General features: G+C 32.1%; 3 protein-coding genes across 5 annotated transcripts in view; 1 reads left to right on the forward strand and 2 right to left on the reverse strand.

The window, feature by feature from the left end:
• Nucleotides 1-330: 330 nt before the first annotated feature.
• On the reverse strand, nucleotides 331-738 carry LOC134266566 (uncharacterized). The gene has a single exon (XM_062748792.1). The coding sequence runs from the start codon at nucleotides 736-738 to the stop codon at nucleotides 331-333; it is 408 nt and encodes a 135-aa protein (XP_062604776.1).
• Nucleotides 739-4,306: 3,568 nt separating this feature from the next.
• Nucleotides 4,307-16,942, forward strand: LOC134266557 (interferon-induced protein 44-like). Its single transcript, XM_062748779.1, has 6 exons — nucleotides 4,307-4,409; nucleotides 5,836-6,045; nucleotides 13,970-14,116; nucleotides 14,326-14,503; nucleotides 14,650-15,190; nucleotides 16,106-16,942. The coding sequence occupies exons 1-5, from the start codon at nucleotides 4,341-4,343 to the stop codon at nucleotides 14,958-14,960; spliced, it is 915 nt and encodes a 304-aa protein (XP_062604763.1). The 5' UTR covers nucleotides 4,307-4,340; the 3' UTR covers nucleotides 14,961-15,190; nucleotides 16,106-16,942.
• Nucleotides 16,943-16,969: 27 nt separating this feature from the next.
• LOC134266554 (uncharacterized) overlaps nucleotides 16,970-20,191 on the reverse strand; it is a 38,012-nt gene continuing 34,790 nt past the window's right edge. For 2 of the 3 annotated variants that reach the window (XM_062748776.1, XM_062748775.1), the window contains one exon: nucleotides 16,971-17,112. The gene's annotated coding sequence lies outside the window, so the exon portion shown is untranslated. Of the gene's footprint in view, nucleotides 17,113-20,191 lie in introns of all 3 variants that reach the window. The other variant, XM_062748774.1, reaches the window with a different exon arrangement.

Raw genomic sequence — 20,191 nt, forward strand, 5'->3', positions numbered from 1 at the left:
ACCCCAAAAATTAATATTTTATTATTATTAGTATTTTGTTAATTTATAAAGCGCAAAATCACATATAGTTTCTATGCGCTGTACAATGGTTTTGCTAACATTTAATAACAATATATCAATAAAACCTATAAATTTGTTATGGAAAGTAAATAATCGATAAAACAAAGAAGGACCTTATAAAAAACATGGTAGTAAGATGAAATTGGTTAACGTAGACAAGGCAAAATAAAATGAAAATAAAAACTGATATGTACACAGGAAAGTACTTCTGAAGTTGAGTTTACGAGAGGTTTCACATGGAGTCCTAGATGTTGTGTTGGAATTTTACATTCATAGGTTATATCCACGCTTGAACAAGAGTGTTTTTAGGTTCTTGCGGAATGCTCCATGTGCTTCAAGCTCTCGTAGTTCTAAAGGCAGGTTGTTCCACAGTTGTGAGCCTAATGTGCTTATGGCTCTTGCACCATATTTGTTTGATGATTTCTTTACTATTAGTTTCCACTTGTCAGACGATGATCTTAAAGTCCTTTGTGACTGATAAGTAAGGCATAACTCTCTCATATATGGTGATGCTGAGGTGGAGTGTAGAGACTTGTGCATGGTAGTCAGCACTTTAAACACAACACGTTGTTTTACAGGCAGCCAGTGGAGTTGAAGTACTGGCGTGATATGTTTTCTGTAGCATGTTTTAGTGAGACAACGCACAGCATTGTTTTGAGCCACTTGTAATCGGTGCATGGTTCGATCGGTTATGCCAAGCAGAAGGGCATTGTGATAGTCGAGATAGGATACGACTGTTGCTGAATATTTAATTTGAAATGCAACAAAATGAACCTTGAAAATGAAATTTTTTCATGCAACAAATTTCATTTCATTCATCTCTATAAGATTCAAGGTTTTTGGGAGTCTTAGAAGAGGTCTTATAAAAGTTGACATTTATTCCCTATAAAAGGAAAAAAAATTATTACAGTTTTAGAGAAATAAGGTTTTCTTGAATCCAGGCTTAGATACTTATGATTATTAGCATGATATGGATTAATTACTACATGGTTATTAATGGTTTATTTATCTTAAATTTTGTTCTTGATGAAGAAGAAAAATCAAACTTCGTAAAATTTTTGAGCCGAAGGAATTGTAATATAAAACGCTGATATTCAATAATTTAGAAGTTTCGTTTCAAAAATGGAGAATTTAGCTAATCGTCACAAATCGATATGCAAATTTATATTTTGTTTGTTCTTTTTAACATTCCCCCCCCCCCCCCCGAGAATTTCAACTAATATCGAGAAGCCACCACTTGTCGGTGGAGAGCTGCATTTTTTTTCCTATACTTGACACTTAGGGCTAATAAGCAGTGATCGAGGAATTTTCTTTTTCGTGCCAGGCCTATATACACGTACTTTGTATAGCAACCGCATGCGACAGGGGACCTCTATTCGGTCTCCTCGGAAAGACAGGTCCCTACGTCCCACGGTGATATAAATTCGAATGAGAGTTTCAACCAATGACACTCTCGTGTAAAGGATATCCGATTCTCAGCCAGGAAGGATAAATCCAAAAAATTATATTTAATTTGAAATGCATTAAAATGAAGCTTGAAAATGAAAATTTTTCATGCAATAATTTTCATTTTATTCACCTTTGTAAGATTCAAGGTTTTTGGAGTCTTGGAAAAGGTCTTATAAAAGTTGACATTTGTACTTTATAAAAGGAATTAAAAAAATACATAGTACAGTTTTAGATAAATAAAATTTTCTTGAATCCAACCTTAGATACCAATGTTATCAGCATGATATGACATTAGAAGTGATTTGTGGTGTCTTGCAATGATAGCAAAAGCCTATTACACTATGTATTATAGAATACATGACAGAAATAGAAGAAACAAGAAGTGTTTGTGAAACACTGATGCCCCCGTATGGCAACATACCAAAGAATTTAAATTTTCTTTAATGCAAATTTAGTATATTGGTACCAGAAGTAGGGTATTCTCACTGGAAATACCATTGTGAAAAATGAAAGTAGGCCAAGGTTAATTAAATTTTTTTTCATTTGTACAGAAATCTTCAAGGTCAAGGTCATTGGTATCCAGTGAAAGGTCTTGCCACATGATATACATATGTAAAGTATGGAAACTCTAGCACTTGCCGTTCAGAAGTTATTGCCAAGGTTAAAATCTTAAAAAGTAGGTCAAACTTCAAGGTCAAGATCGAAGGTCTTGGCCTCTTCAAATAAAAGGTCTTGTCACAAGGATCAAATATGAAAAGTATGAAAGAGCCCTAACCCTTTGAAAGGAATGGTCAAGGTTTTTGTCTTAAAAGTAGGTCAGACTCCAAGGTCAAAGGGTCAAAGTTCTTGGTATCCGATGAAGGGTCTTTTCAGAAAGATTACATAAGTGAAGTATGAGATCACTAGCCCTTAGTATTCTAAAGTTTTGGCCAAGGTTAAAGTTTTTTTCATAAGTACAAAATCTCCAAGGTCAAGGTCAAAAGGTCAAAGTTATTGGTATTCAATAAAAGGTCTTGCCACATAGAATATATATGTAAAGTATGGAAGCCCTAGCCCTAACAGTTCAGAAGTTATGGCCAAGATTAATTTTCTTTAAAGGTAGGTCAAAATCTAAGGTCAAGGTTAAGGGTAAAAAGTATTGCTATCAAATGAAAGGCTTTGTCACAAGGATTAAAAATGTAAATATGAAAGCATTATCCATAAACCTTAAAAGTTAAGGTCAAGGGTTGCTTTTTAAAAGTAAATCAAACTCCAAGGTCAATGTCAAAGGGTCAAAGTTCTTGGTATCCAATAAAGAGTTTTTTTACAAGAATTACATATGTAAAGTATGAAAGCCCTATCCCTTACAGTTAAAAAGTTATGGCCAAGGTTAAAGTTTTTTCACAAGTTTGAAAAACTCAAAGGTCAAGGTCAAAATGTCAAGGTTGTTGGTATCCAATGAAAGGTCTTGTAACAAAGAATACATATCTTAACTATAATTGTTCTGGTTACTTTTGTTTGAAAAATATGGCCAAAGTAAAAGTTTGATTTTTGTGTTTAAGTAGGTCAAACTCCAATGTCAAGGTCAAAAGGTCAAATTTGGTGGTACCCAAAGAAAGGTCTTGTCACAAGAAATACACATTTGAAATATGAAAAACATAGATCCACTAAATCGAAAGTTATTGGCAAGGTTAAAGTTTTTGCGGACAAACATACAAACAGAGAGACAGACAGAGAAACAGACAGATAGACAGACAGACGGACGCGACAAAAACTATATACCCCCGAAACTTCGTTTACGGGGGCATAAAAATGCCAAATAAGTATGAAAATCATGACGATTTCTCTGAATGCCTGGATACCTCGTTTTCAACCTAAAATATATTTGCTGATCAATTTGCAATTAGAAAATGCATGGCTGATATTCCAATTCGCTTTTTCTGCAAAAAATATTGGAGATTTGACAATTTTCCCTATATAATATGATTAAATTTTAATCTATTAACTTTAAAGAAATATTGTGGATATATTTACATAATTTTGTGGATTCAGAGATACTTTTATGGGTATTTTTGATTACTAATTTTATATACCTGAGGATCGGACTACCTTAATCTCTGTATAAAAAACTATGTTATAGCCCAAATACTTACTATTCAAAAGTCATGATGACTTTTAAAGTTATTTGATTATGGGTTAACATTTAAGGTCTAGGATAAAAGGTCAAATTTCGCGCTGCCCAAAGAAACTTCTTGTCACGGGGAATTATGAATTGCGAAAACCCTATCACTAACTATTCAAAAGTTATGGCTTAGGTTAAAGTATGTTAATGTTTTGTTAAAGTTGGCCAAATTCTAAGGCCAAGAGGTCAAACTTTGTAGTACCAAAAGAAAGGTCTTGTCACAAGGTATAAACCTTTAAAATATGAAAGCCATAGCCCCAGCCAATCAAAAGTTATATGCAAGGTTAAAGTATTTTCTGCAAACAGACGACCGGACAGGACAAGAACTAATACGATTTTGGGGGCAGAAAAAGAAAGGGTTGTATAACAAGTGCGCTCTTTTTACGTATAAGGTGAAATAAAATATTTAATAAAACAGCTTAAGACAAAGGTGATACATCACCGATAACATGTAATAATAAATATTAGAATACATGAAGAGGAAAAAGGTTTCAATCCCTGATTTAATAAAATAAAATATGGGAGAAGAGGGTCCATACTCCAAGATTTAAATTAATTATTTAAAGAGGAAATGAAACTAAAACTTTTTTTCTTTTTACGAATAATTTTGATTTGCAATTCTTTTCATTTAAGAAATGTGTTTTGAATTTGTTATAGACAAAATGAACCAATGCCTGAGACTTCTGGTGATTTACTTCAGAAACCATGGCAGGAAATGGATTTAGATTGGAGTGAAAAGGTAAAATAGTATATTATTTTGGTTTTTTTTTTTCTTCTTAAATTTTGATATTCAAAAGTGCAGTTGTACCCTGTAAGCGGGTAATGTAAATGCTTTTATTTGGTGCGTTCATGCAAGTTTACTCTAAAGTTATTAACAAGATGCTTGAATTATTTTTCATTTACAATATCCAAGTAGTTTTTGAAGATCTAGATCTTTATCACCTGCATATAGGGTTTATGTCTCTCAGTTCATTCAATACACAAGAGTATGCTTTACCAATTTATAAAGCGAGTAAACTATTGTCAAACATGTTGATGAAGCAAAGTTAATGACAGCAACCACATCTATGAGGTAGAATGCTGACTGACGTTTTCAGGCCATTATTTACAAACTAAATTGTCTACGGATTAATTAACTTCGCTGGTAGGTGTACCAGTAGACAGGGGAAGTTTGCTCCTTCATGGCAACTGTTCCTTTCTTTGATGTTTTAGAGGTTCGTGTTCGCTCTTCTTTTTGTAATGTTCGAATCGACTTAAGTTTTGAGATTGACTAGTGTCCGATATCTTCATTTGCCATCTGCGTAGAGACCGGTCCTTCAGATGAGACCGTATAAAACGAGGTCCCGGGTCGCAGTATGTGTTGGCATGAAAAAGATCCCCCCTACTCAACGGCCCTAAGTGCCAAGCATAGGACAACACTTGCAGCCCTCCACCGGCTGCTGGCGTCTCCATATGAGTAAAAATTCTCGAGAGGGACGTTTAACAATATACAATCAATCAATTATATGCCATTTGCTATATACATGTAAATGACGACTAAATCATAGCATATTATAGTGTACGTCAAATACATTGATATGACGGTAATTTAAACTCTTTCTTTCCTGGTCAGTGGAAATAATTAATAATTCAATTTTAGTTGTAACACGTCATTTGATTGGTTAAACGGTTTTATCCATTTTGTATAACATAACTTGCCTACGTCACAATGAGCTACATCAAAAACATGTTACTCCGCTTGACGTTAAGTTTGAAAATATGCGATATTTGAAGCCTTTTTCCGAAGGAAAAAATGGAAAAATTGTCTCATTGTCTACATTTAAATTAAATTATAAGGAATGAAGCTTATAACAATTTATGTTATACGATATAACATAACTTGGGGCAGTTTACGCTTTTTATAAAGCGTAAACTGCCCCAAGTTATGTTATATCGTATGACAAAAGTTGAAATAAGCTTCATTCCTTAAATATCAATCAGATCCTATTGTATTTTTTGCATTGAAACACCTTGGTAAGTTTAATTTAACTTTATTCGTCTAATGAACTAGAAAAACGAGATACGATTCAAATAAGGAACACAGACAGCGAATAGCTGCACTTGCAAAAATTTATTCTTGAAACATTTTTTCTGAATTTGTTTAATAAATAGCTTTTCTTTTTTAGTCTTTCGATGGCCTTTTGAAGGAAATAGAAGAATATACACCTCTGGCTGATTTTGAAGATAACTCAGAGATTTCACACGTCAACATCTTATTATTAGGACGAATTTCGTCAGGAAAATCCAGCTTCTTCAACACCATAGATTCTGTAATCAAAGGGAGACTATCTCTAAGGTCACGTGCCGGATGTGCTAGTTCTAGTTTGACAAAATCAGTTAAGTACCATCATTTATATAAATCTTAAAATTCATTTCAAGCTATATATGGCGTATCTGGGCTGAAAAAATAAATTACAAGAGGCCCATGGGCCTTATAGGTCACCTGAGCATTATGCAACAACATTCCAGTGATTGAATTTGATTCATGTTTTAAGCCAGATCCTATGGCATTCACAGTTTTGAAAGAGGCACCATTGATGATCATAACTATACACTGAGCAGTTGCTTAGTTTGGTAACATAATAACCATAGGCAGGGTAGGGGAACGAAAAATGCATTTCAACTGATTAGTAATATTTAGCAATAATCAGTAGTGCCCCTACCACTGACTCTTAGGCCTAGATCCACAAATTGCAAAATTTTTTAAAAAGGCATCCTTGCTTTTCAAAAATATTTGGATTGATATCAAGGAGCAGATTTCAAACTATTCATTCATTTTCAGTATATAAGTACAGTCCCCCCCCCCCCCCCAATGGTACCCCTGACCCTGGGGCCTTGAATTTCACAATGCTGGAAGATTACGGCCCTTGCTCCTCATAACTATATAAGTAGTTCGTCTGCTTAATTCCAGGAGCAGAGAAGAAACTTTCAAATATTTAATGTGTTTTCACTATATAAACAATAAAGCCCCACCCTAACACCAGAACCCCTGATCCTGGGGCCATAAAATTCACAATTTTGGAATACACATTATTGCTAATCATACCTATGTACTTAGTTTATTTAATACCTAGGGGCAGAGAAGAAGATTTTCAAAGAAATAATGCATTTTCACTATACAATCAATAGAGCCCCGCCTTAACACCAAAACCCCTGACCCTGGGGCCATAAAATTCACAATTTTGGAAGTGACATTCTTGCTCACCATAACTGTGTACTTAGTTTGTTTATTTATTACCTAAGAACAGAGAAAAAGATTTTCAAAGAATTCATGTATTTTCACTATATAATCAATAGAGCCCCGCCCTAACACCAGAACCCCTGACCCTGGAGCCATAAAATTCACAACTTTGGTAGAGACACTCTTGCTCATCATAACTGTGTACTTTAGTTAATTCATTTAATACTTAAGAGCAGAGAAGAAGATTTTCAAAGAATTCATATATTTTCATTATATAATCAATAGAGCCCCATCCTAACACCAGAACCCCCGACCCTGGGGCCATAAAATTCAGAATTTTGGTTGAGACACTCTTGCTCATCATAACTGTGTACTTTAGTTAATTTATTTAAAACCTAAGAGCAGAGAAGAAGATTTTCAAAGAATTCATGTATTTTCACTATATAAACAATAGAGCCCCGTCCTAACACCAGAACCCCTGACCCTGGGCCCATAAAATTCACAGTTTTGAAAGTGGCTTTCTTGCTCATCATAACTATGTACTTAGTAAGATTATTTAATAGCTAAGAGCAGAGAAGAATATTTTCAAAGAATTCATGTATTTTCACTATATAATCAATAGAGCCCCGCCCTAACACCAGAACCCCTGACCCTGGGGTCATGAAATTCACAATTTTTGTAGAGGCACTCTTGATCATCATAACTATGCACTTAGTTAGTATCTAATACCTAAGAGCAGAGAAAAAGATTTTCAAAGAATTCATGTATTTTCACTATATAATCAATAGAGCCCCACCCTAACACCAGAACCCCCGACCCTGGGGCCATAAAATTCAAAATTTTGGTAGAGGCACTCTTGCTCATCAGAACTATGTACTTAGTTGGTTTATTAAATACCCAGAAGCAGAGAAGATTTTCAAAGAAATAATGCATTTTAACTAAATACTTATTTAGCCCCGCCCTATCACTAGAACTATGAAAGCCGGATAGACTCATTTCTGATAAGATAAAAAAATATTTAACTCGTTATAACGAGTTAATTATCTCGTTATAACGACTTAGTTATCTCGTTATAACGAGTTAGTATCTCGTTATTACGAGATAATTATCGCGTTATAACGAGTTAATTATCTCGTTATAACGACTTAGTTTTATCTCGTTATTACGAATTACTTATCTCGTTATAACGAGTTAGTTTTCTCTTTATAACAAGTTAATTATCTCGTTATAACGACTTAGTTATCTCGTTATAACGAATTAGTTATCTCGTTATAACGATTTACTTATCTCGTTATAACGATTTAGTTATCTCGTTATAACGAATTAGTTATCTCGTAATAACGAGTTAATTATATCGTTATAACGAGTTAGTTATCTCGTTATAACGAGTTAGTTATCTCGTTATAACGACTTAGTTATCTCGATATAACGAGTTAGTTATCTCGTTATAACGAGTTAATTATCTCGTTATAACGAATTAATTATCTCGTTATAACGAGTTAGTTATCTCATTATAACGAGTTAATTGTCTCGTTATAACGAATTAATTATCTCGTTATAACGAGTTAATCAACTCGTAATAAAGAGTTAATTAACTCGTTATAACGAGTTAATTAACTCGATATAACGAATTAGTTATGAATTAAAAATGGCTGTAGTTTTAATGCCATTGATGTTTAGATGATAATTATCAGTCATACTTCACTTCAATATTGATAAAAAGTTGCAATTTTAATTTGCGATATGGTTTAAAAGACACTAATTTTTCTGATATGTTTTGGATGACTTATTAGCTTTCATAACCAATGTCTTAGTACCTAAATTAATACATTATAATAGGAAGCTAACGCAGGCGTTAATGCAACATATATTATATACACTTACAGTGTGATATATATTATTTTGAGAGTCAGAAATGTTTGAAGAAGGGGGATATGGAGACATCAGCAATGAGGCCATGGGCGTAAAATTCGGGGGCTAGTGACCACTCATAACACAACATCAAGAGGCAGTCATAAGTTTCCGTATACATGTACATGTATTTGTCTCCGGTCTTTTAAGTATACAATACACATCAACTGCATCGTTTATACATAAACAGAATACAATCACAGGCACAACCCCTCGAAAAAAAAAAACTAGTTTGCTGTTTTTCAATAAAAATCTTTATCATACACACTACAGTAAAATTTGTCTAATCCGGACTCTGAGTACTCCGGATTTTTGTCCATTCCGTCTATAAATTTTAGTCCCATGTACTTCTTTAACAAATTCATTAGAAAAAATTCTGTGTAATCCGGATACTGTCTATTCTGTATTCCGAACGGCCACACTGGTCCCAATTGCTCATAATTAACGGTAATTATTTCCCTTAATCCGGCCACACCTGAGTTACTTCTAAGCAATTAACACCTTTCGTGGTGGATGTGCTAATCTGTGTTTACATTAGCATAGTGCCATAAGACGAACTCATTGAAATGCGGCGGTGATACAGCCCGCTTGAAAAAAATATTATAATATTAAATTACAATTTAAAAGAAAAATTACCCTGTTTTAACTCATTTTACCACATTATAACATAAATACAAAATATAATATGTACCCGATTTACAAATCAAAATATAAATCGGGATCGAAAATCGAACGCATTTCAAAATGGCGCCATTACAGTGTGGGGGAGACGAAATTTTTTACAAAAAAATTAAAAGTTCACATCGTAAATAATTGTGCATTACTGGTTATACATAGAATGTGCTCTTTGACAAGGGAAACCCGGTCCGCTTGATATATAGTAGGCCTATAAAACGCGTGTCTGTAGATTTTGATTTAGGTAACATTTCACCAGACTTTCAAACCTCGTGAACAAACAAGAAAATACAGTAAGTCATGCGAGACTATTTTATAATTTCTAGACTCCAAAATATTGATTGATTTTATAATTTAATTATACTTTATATTATGTATATGATGTACTTGTAAATAAACATTGAAATTTCAAAATTAATATTTTTCTGCATTTTTCCTGCACTCCGGATTCTGTCTAAACCGGCCAAATTTTATGGAACCGGCGGTAGCCGGTTTGGACAAATTATACTGTATAAACAAACTTAACAAACTCGGTTTTATATGCTATACTACTATACTTCCTATCACTTAGATATATCAACTTTAGATCAGTTTTATACGGAAACGTATAACCGCCTCGTGTTGTTGTTTTAGAACGCGATATTATGATATAAAAATGTTGTCAAATACAATTGCTTCAATGTTTGGCGATATAAATATGACAACAATCTGTGACGAATAATACTTTTCTAATTTGATTTAGACGACTTATACACTTTGATATATCCAAGTTGAATTCCTAAATGTCGCACATAAAATAATGTGGAAAAATTAAGCCGATAAAATTAAATATTGCAGAACTTAGTGCAATATTACATATATGAAAACTTCGCGTAGACGACTAGATTTAATCAAAGAGGAAATTCAGCAAAATGCGAACGACTTGTAACATCAGATTTATTAATATATATCACAGTTTGCACTGAATAGTGGACAAGTATTACCAAATATGATGACTGTCCTTTGAAGCAACAATCATAAGATTTATTATTTAGGGAAGAGCCTGCAAGATATCCTATATTATTTGAATTATTCAGACATCAATTCAGTAAAATACGTTATATTTGGGATGGAATTCATTTGCTCCTTGTATGGTCTTCATCTTAAATGTAAAAAGACTTGAACTTGAACTTTTAAATAATTATTTGTAAAATTAGATGTAAAAAGAGCAAGAGCCACTTTGGGCCTTATTTGGCCCTGAGAATTTCTGAAAAATCAAAACCGCTCAGTTTAGGTTGCAAATGCAGTATTTATCACTTGGAGTGTTGATTACCACGTATCTATTAATCAAGAAGTAAATTCCCATCTAGTCAATGCATTATGACGTCATAAAATACGTACGTCATTTTCCTCATGTCCTGTAAATTCCTTTGAAAATGACCTGAAAATGAAGCATTTTTTCAATATTTCATATAGAGCACAACCTCTGATCTAAAATATGCAAATACATAATGAAAGCTCTGTTTCTGAAGATCAAAAAACATCTTTATTTTTTGGATCCAGGGCTGTGCTCATATTTTAATTCTTTGCTGAAGGTAGTTAAATACGCATGTTTTCAGCAAATTTCAAGAACATTGCAATTTCTCAAACCTGTTTTCCAATTATCTAGATTCTCAAAATGAAATTTTATTATAGAAAATGAAAGCACTAAGTGTCTACTTTATTTTGATATATGAAATGGAATAGAGGGTGATAGTTAATTAATTGATATAAGTACAGGGCCATTTTATGCATAAGGTGGCTCTTGCTCTTTTCAGTCTCTTTCTTATGATAATCAATTTTATTGGTGCATGACTAATTAAGACCCTGACATCCTTAGATCACTGGCTAGATTCCTTGGTTATCTACCTTAATTGAGGATATTTTGTAATGCATATATGTACTTTTTACCAGTTTCTTGTCGTTGACTATAATATTGCTATAACATATATACAATACATCCCAGATGTATGTATTTTCAGTATATCTCTTATATACTAGTACATTTTTATCAATTGCTCTCATTATATGTATATGGATCCTCCTTCTTTTGTTTGTAAATCTTTTTAGCTCCTCAAAGGGTCCAAATTGGACTAATAAAATCTTGCATCTTGTATAAATCTGATATTGTAAGTCGTTCAAATTTTGTTGAATTTTTCTCTTTGATTAAATTGAGTCGTCTAAACGAAGTCTTCATATATGATATATTGTACTAATGTCTGCGATATCTAATTTTAGCGGCATAATGTTTACGCATTATTTTATGTGCGGCATTTAGGAATTCAACTTGGATATATCAAAGTGTATAAGTCGTCTAAAACATATCAAAAAAGTATTATTCATCAGAGATTGTTGTCATAATTATATCGCCAAACCTTGAAGTAATTGTATTTGACAACATTTTTATATCATAATATCGCGTTGTAAAACAACAACACGAGATGGTTATACGTTTCCGTAGTTTTAACTCGTTATAACGAGAAAAATTAACTCGTTATAACGAGTTAATTTTCTCGTTATAACAAGATAACTAACTCGTTATAACGAGATAAGTAACTCGTTATAACGAGATAAGTAACTCGTTATAACGAGATAAGTAACTCGTTATAACGAGATAAGTAACTCGTTATAACGGGATAACTAACTCGTTATAACGAGATAATTAACTCGTTATAACGAGATAATTAACTCGTTATAACGAGATAACTAATTTGTTATAACGAGATAACTAAGTCGTTATAACGAGATAACTAAGTCGTTATAACGAGATACTAACTCGTTATAACGAGATAATTAACTCGTTATAACGAGTTAAATTTTTTTTATCTTCTCAGAAATGAGCCTATCCGGCTTTCGTACTAGAACCCCTGACCCCAGGGCTATGAATTTCACAATTTTGGTAGAGGACTCAATGCTGATTACAATCATGTAAACAGTTTGACTGGTTGATGTCAAGGAGTAAAGAAGAAGATTTTTAAAGATTGATTAATTTTAGTGGTTTTGGGGGGCAGGGATCATGAAATTCATAATTTTTGTTCCCCTTCACCCATAGATGCATTGTGCCAAATTTGGTTGAAATTGGTTCGGTGGTTGCAGAGAAGAAGCTGAAAATGTTCAAATGTTAACGCACGACGCACAGCGCACGACGACGGACGAAAATGGATAGCAATAGGCCACCTGAGTTTATTCAGGTGACCTAAAAATACGAGATTATGTGTAGATTTACATGATATATATTATTTTTGTTCAATTGAAAATTTTCATCGATTTTGAACTTAAACATCTTCACGTTTCTAAAGTAAAGCCTATTTATTTTTTGTCACAAAAAATACAAAATAATACAATAACAAAAAAAAAACTGATCGTTTACCAAGGGAGAAAAACACTTTTAACGGGTTATTTGGCTCAAATCTGTACTTAGATTGGAAGCTATTAAAGGTACTTGGACACAGATTTGAAGTTAATTTTTTCTCTATAATATTACGACTTATATATTTTAATAATATTTCTCACAAAAATAAATTAAAAATCTTATTTCATTTATAAGTTATTAAAATTTTTAATTTTTTGGCGGGTTTGATTGACACGTCCTTGCACTTTCACAAATTTGAACTTTATCCTTGTTGTGTATTAATGAAAAATATTTATACTATAATCTATAAAATTCAGAGTAGACATGTTCGAAAGCAAAACAAACATACAATATATTGTCAGTTTGTGCAGTTGTGGTGAGCAGACTTTGGCGTTTAAACGCACCCGGTGAATCGTAAACATTAAACAATAACAGCCTCTTGCCTTGTTTACAAAAACTATGTGTACATAACACGAGTGTGCTCGATTTGCTAAACTCTGTACACAACGGAATGACGATACTTGTAAAAGAGTGTTGCTTTCTAACATTTCTACTCTGAATAAAATTATTTTTCTGGATTTTAGTGCAAGGATGTGTCAATCAAACCCACCAAAAAATTAAAAGTTTTAATATCTTTTTAATGAATTAAGATTTTTAATTTATTTTTGTGTGAAATGCTATTAAAATATATAATTTCGTGATATTATACAGAAAAAATTAACTTCAAATCTGTGTCAAAGTACCTTTAAAAGCTAACATAACTGTAGTTTGTATGGAAATCATATTTATTTGATGTATTTGTAAACTTTAGTCTTACTATTAATTTACATAACATTTTAAGTCAGTTAGTAGTGGCCAGTTACTAGTGACTAACCTCTAAAGGTAAATATATGGGGAGCGGTGTTAACCGATAACTCTTGTTTAGTAAAACTTTGTTACTATCGACGGAAAAAAGCAACAATTTTTGGAAAAGACTTAACTTATATTGTTGAAAATGACAAAACTATTTTAGAAATATGTATAAATAGCGGAATTTATACGTTGGCACTTGCATAATGATATTTTGCATGATTTGCTATTTATTGATTTATCGAATTTTTGTTTAATTTTTGGCTAATTTTAGCTTGATGTTTACAAAGTAAAAAGAAAAGGAAACTCAAAGTCTTTTAACTTTAGAATGATTGATTGTCGTGGTTTAGAGGAGGACCAAAGTCTTAACTCTCGCGATGTCGAGGCAATTCTGGATGGTCACGTGATGGATGGATATGTGGTTTGTATACGTATCTAAACAAACCATTAATTTTATGTTTATTTACAAACAAATTGGTCGGGTTAAGATACATTTGTTTCATACCCGTTGTGTGCATTAATGCTTTCAAACACATATATATTTATATAGAAGAGCATTATATATAAATAAAATAATAAGTATAGAATATAATACATATGATATACAATATAATTCTTCTTTTTATTTAGTTTAATCAAAGTACGCCTATTACTAAAGACAGTGCTGAGTTTAGGAAAGATCCTACCTTAGCTGACCGTGTACACTGTGTCATCTTTGTGGTTGATGGTTCGAATCCACCCGAAATAACAATGTCCCAAAATGTTGAAAAACAAGTGAAAGAACTCCAAGAAATGATGAATACTCGAAGTACGTTATGTTTTCATATACTAGTAGTTTTTAAGCAACGGTGGGGCTTGACTGTACTTGAATTTTTTCTCTCATTTCATTGTGTTTAAACAACATATCATACGTTCGTTACTGAATTTTTGAAAGAAATTTTTTATTTCTTTAAGAAATTCCACAATTGATCCTCCTAACCAAAGTCGATACGATGGCAACGGTCAAAGAAGACCTATCTAAAGTATTTCACAGCAAAAGCGTCTTGGAGATGAGGGACAAAGTCGCCATGTCGTTTGGGTTGCCTCCCTATACCGTTCTACCGATGCAAAATATCGCAAACTCTCCAAATGTCTCGAAAGAGATTAAAATACTGACTTTATACAATCTGCGTCAGATACTCCGAGCTGCAGATGATTTTCTCGAAAATCACGAAGAAGAGTTATCAAGAGATAAATATAAAGGAGCTCAGACTAATTCTTATTAGAATATAAAAGACAAATTTCCTCCAAAAGACAAAAAAGATAGGAATATTTTGACCACAAGAAAGCCTTAATGGGTCAAAATTGGTGTTTCATTGTTGCTATGCTATAATTTACCTTGTAGATTGATCGGATTTTTTTAAAACAATTTATATCTTTAAAAATATATATGAAAAAAAGCATCTGAACTGGATATATAAATTTGCATCTTGTTTTTGTATAATTTATCTCATACGTGTTGGTGATACAGGCTGTTGGATAAATTTATGCTTTATCAACTGGTAGATGCTTTATCAATAGCACTTCCGGTTTTGACACGATCCCTCCCTTCAAAATTTAATTTGAAACTTTTATTTGTGATCCCTATTATTGCCTTAATAAAATGAATGATAAAGAGCGATAATATCGTTAAAAGCCAGAAAAAGACTCGTATATGTCAAAGAAGTGTCTTTTTCATCAAGGAACCTATTGGCTACTCGAAGACAGATCTATCATGTTAACGTACACCCCCCCCCCTCCTTTTAAATCGTTTTCGGAGAAAGTAAAGCCTAGCAGTTAAGTTGTTGTTATAAGATTCCTTTAACATCTTCAATAATGCTTTCTTATATTATACTACGTATGTCTACCTAGTAATGTAGGTGTAACTTACCATGGATCAACAATGAATCTACAAGTAGGCCCCTAGCCTTGCATAACACGTTTTGTACTGCCATCGTCCAATGAGTTCATTTTCACGATCCATGGTCTTTACAACTTTCAGTCAGAAGTTCGTTTGATGTTAAGCTCCAGCAATTGTCACATAATGTTTTGAAAGACGCAGATAGCAAAAATTCAAAATTTTGAACGCGATCTACTTTCTTTCGAGGGACGTCAACATAAACGGTGCTACGTCATCAAGTTATACGTCATCAATTTGAATTAGCAATCATTCATATAGTTTTGCAGGGGAAGTCTCAAAGTTTTGTTAAAACGAAAGTAGTATGAGATAAATAGAACATCTATAATTGTGTGATTTGATATTGGCTTTATCCAACTCGTTGAAATGGTGTATATTCGCTCGGCAAGCCTCGCGAATATATACACCATTTCAACTCGTTGGATAAAGCCAATATCAAATCACACAATATAGATATCCTCTTATATCTAATAGTTTGATTGCAACTGTTTTGTAGAAATTAACCTGGATTTATTTTAGATCACGCAAGAGCTTGTCATTCTACTTATAATGTCATATTAACCTTCCGAGGATAAAAAAGTTTTAATACAAACCACTTCATGAACAAAAAATGTTTAAAGATTATACAGTAAATAAACAAAAAGAATTCACTGAATAAACACCGTAGTGTTTTTTAAACTTGAATATTTCATTTTTTTTTTATATGTAAAAAGTAAAAACGTTCAATTTTTTAACGCTGTAGACATGTTTATTCTCTGCAAAAGATAAAATCACTTAAACATGTTTACAGCAGTTTTTTTTTTATTTCAAAGTATTTTAACCAAAAGAAAGTACTTAATTTAAAAGTTTTAAATTGTATATTCAAATTTCCATATTAATTGGACCAATAGCAACTGTTTTAAAATTGGAGGAGGGGGCTCCCCAAACAATCTGTTAGTAAAAGGTCATGTATGGACCTTTCTTTAGCTTTTTGCTATTTCTTTTCAATTGCTGGAATTTGCCTATCTTTGACTTGACGTGGTATCTTTTATTTTAAGCTCACTGGGATATATCGAGTCGACATGAATGGAAGTAACTAATGTAAATTGACAATACGTCGTCAATATATCCCAATGCCGAGTTGAAGGTTGTTTTTTTTTTTAAATATAATAAACAGATATTTTATTTTACCTTTTTATAAGTATTTTTTCTAATGATAAAGATACAAATTATGACACAAAATGACATGATTCTTTTCGTATGTATTGCTGTTGCTTACAAGCTGAAGGTAAATGTAAATGTCGTAAAATAAAATAAAATTTTAGAAAAATGTCTTTTTTCTGATTAACATTTCTATAATAAGGCTTTCTCCCCGATTAAGGGAGCTGGGTCGTTGTGGCCATTTTAGACTATTATAATGATCGTATCATAGATATACGAAAATGACCAAATTTAAAACTAAAATGTATGAATTTTTTCTCTGCCAAATGATTGTTGACAGCCTAAAATACATTATCATAATACTAAGTTATATATCCTATGATTAATTTGTTGAACCACCCCCCCCCCAACCCCCCAGCCTCCTTATGAGTTCAGACAAAGTATCAAGTTTTCCTCGTTTTGTACTGTAGCAGGAAGGAAGCAATTCGTTCGATACCCATCATGTTCATGTCACATTCATAAATTCCTCTCTGCGATAGGAAAGCAAAATCTATAATAGTACCAAGATGATTGAAATCTGTTCCAGTGAGAATTTTGTCACTTGATTGACTTGGTAGGGCATGGGCCTCTTTATGATGGAACACCAAAAGCGCAACGTCCTTAAGGTGTTCCCACCCTCACAATTTTATAGGTTCAAAGTACAAAAACTTGCTTTATTTTCATTTAATATACTTTAAACTTTCCAATTATTGCAAAAAATGTATAGGTCACCATATTATTTAAGATGTGAAACATAAATAAACAGAAGTGTATGTCAACACAAAAAATCGCACATTTTTTGTTAACAGTATTATGAAAAATATGTAAAAACTGGTTAAAATGCATAATTCTGATGCTGAGTGTTCCTAAATACTTCCTACTTAAAAGATACTTTTGAATTGTGAATATCAGGGAAACTATTTTACAATAAAGCAAATGCCTAAATGAAGAGACCTTAGAAGGAGTTATTGCCCTTGTCAACATTTTTAAAAATTGAATAATTGATTAAATAAAGAAAATATGCATTTTTTAAATTCTTTAACTTAACAATATTTATAATTACACCTATTGTAAAGCATTCATCCAAGAGATATTGTTCTATTAGGTATGAATTTAAACTAATTACAGTTTTTGAAAAAACCTGTGACATCATAGGATGGTGGAATTACCTTAAAGTTACTGGCTGTGAAAAAAAGGAAAAGTACATATGACAATAAATTACATGTACTTTAATCATATACAACATTTTCTTTTCATATCATTTTCCACTTTTGATTTTTGTTCTCAAAGGTGACATATTAAAGAAAAATATGAAATTCATATAAAATAAGTCACCACAATTTAATATAGATTAGAGACAAGCATGTACACGTTAATATAATGATAATGACAAAAGTTTCCAGATTCAGCAAGAAAATGCATGTATCTACACTAAATACCCAGGTATTATATATGCATAATAAATAGCATTGAAAGTAATCCTTTTTCAGAATTTATACCACCAAAAATAACTATAAGTGTCATTAATGGCTGAATACATTGTGTTTCATATGTTTCACTTTGAATGTGCAAAAAGTTTAAGATAAGTTCATCAGTTCGATGTATCTATTACTAAGATAAATAATGTACAATTATTAACATTAATGTTGAAACTGGGTGGAATCTCACCCATCAATGACATTTAGCGTGTTTGTGCTTTTTTTGTTACATGTAAAGATATATGAAAATTGTTTTTGTGGTCTTTTTTTTTATTTCAGATTCTTACTGCAGTTTTGACAGCATTTGATAATAACCTAAACTTGTAAAGCTACATACTTTTTGGTATTCCCTTTCGTTTTAGGTCTATGCTTAATAGTAGTTTTACCAGATATTGGTATATTTACTAGATAAGATTAACAAATTTAGAATTGATGAGTAAATTTCACTAGGTATCTAAGTATCTATACGACCCCCGCTCCAGAACTCACTATCTTAACCAGTAAACTGAAAGTTTACTAATCACGACCAACGCTTTACGAAACACACTAGTTAAATTCACTAGGTTTTTCTTTCAGTGAAATCAAAACACCTTAAAAACAATAAGCTCTGTCAATCAGCTGATTTAGAAATGCAGCATCATAAATTTTCGATCTGGACTTCCAGTTGTCTACACCTATCTATAAATATTCAATAGAAACATTATAAAATTCTATAAGATTGGATACTTTATAGATAACAAGTTTTGCAACACTTTAGTTAGGCGAGAACTGAGAATGAGAGACTCGTATTTCTCACTTGAAGAAGAAATGACAGCTTACCCTTTGTGTGACTTAATTCTCGTTCTTTCTCAAGAAGGGATGACTTGTGTTTACGAATCAACGATTTTCTAACGTGTATTTTATGTCTTTTGTAAACAGAAATTCAATAAATTTGACATTTTCTTAATTACAAGTTGTTTCTCGAAATTAAGGATTAATTGTACATTTAATACCATTCATTGTTAATCTTTCTATTAAAATAAAATACTTACCGGCGATGAGTTTGTTTAAATTCCGTATTTATCTTTCTTCAAGAAAAGTGTTCGTATAAAATGATTATTTAAAAAATTATTATTACGTGAAGTGTTTTCTAATTCTTCTTGTATCTTTTTCAATCTTCCAATTTTAAAATAAATCAGTTAAACAGTAGTTCAGAGGTAAAATTAAAGGTCTATTTATACTGTTCATCCTAATTATTTAATTCCTACCTCTTACTTTTGAAAGGAAATTGAGTAAGACAGACGTACATAGTATACTACATACATGTAATGGACACGTAATTCCAAACTGCTGCGTTATAACATTACATAAAACATTCGACTAATGCTAGTACTACGCAACAGACATTGTAGTAAAATTTATAGATATTTCAAGTTTTACTAGTACATTTCTCTTTATCCGTCGCGTCATGTTTGTATAATTACATCCACTGAATATTTTCTCCTTTATTTCTTAAGAAAACCCATTGCGTTAATCACTGCATGAACAACATTAGGCATGTCGCCTGTACAGATTTCTTGATGAATGGCTGTTCCATCAATGAAACATGTAAAGACGTTCGCATCATTAGTACAATAATTAATCTTTTTTAATCCTACTTTAAATGATTAATTAGACAGATATAAATATAAACAATAAAATGTCTTTCTTTGTTTGTTATTACTGGAATTAACGGTCGCAGCTATTGCAGAAAAAATTTACATAACCGGCTTACGCGGGTTATGTATTTTTTCTGCAACAGCTACTTCCGTTAATTCCAGTAATAACAAAGAAAGCATTTTATTGTTTTAATGATAGTTTCCGTAACTCTTCAACCTTTGCATTTCGACACTTCTCTTCTTTTTCCTTACAGTTTATTATTTGC

The sequence above is a fragment of the Saccostrea cucullata genome, unplaced genomic scaffold, assembly GCF_032062105.1.
Source record: "Saccostrea cucullata isolate Sc308-1 unplaced genomic scaffold, CSIRO_AGI_Scuc_v1 ctg434, whole genome shotgun sequence".
NCBI lineage: Eukaryota > Metazoa > Mollusca > Bivalvia > Ostreida > Ostreidae > Saccostrea > Saccostrea cuccullata.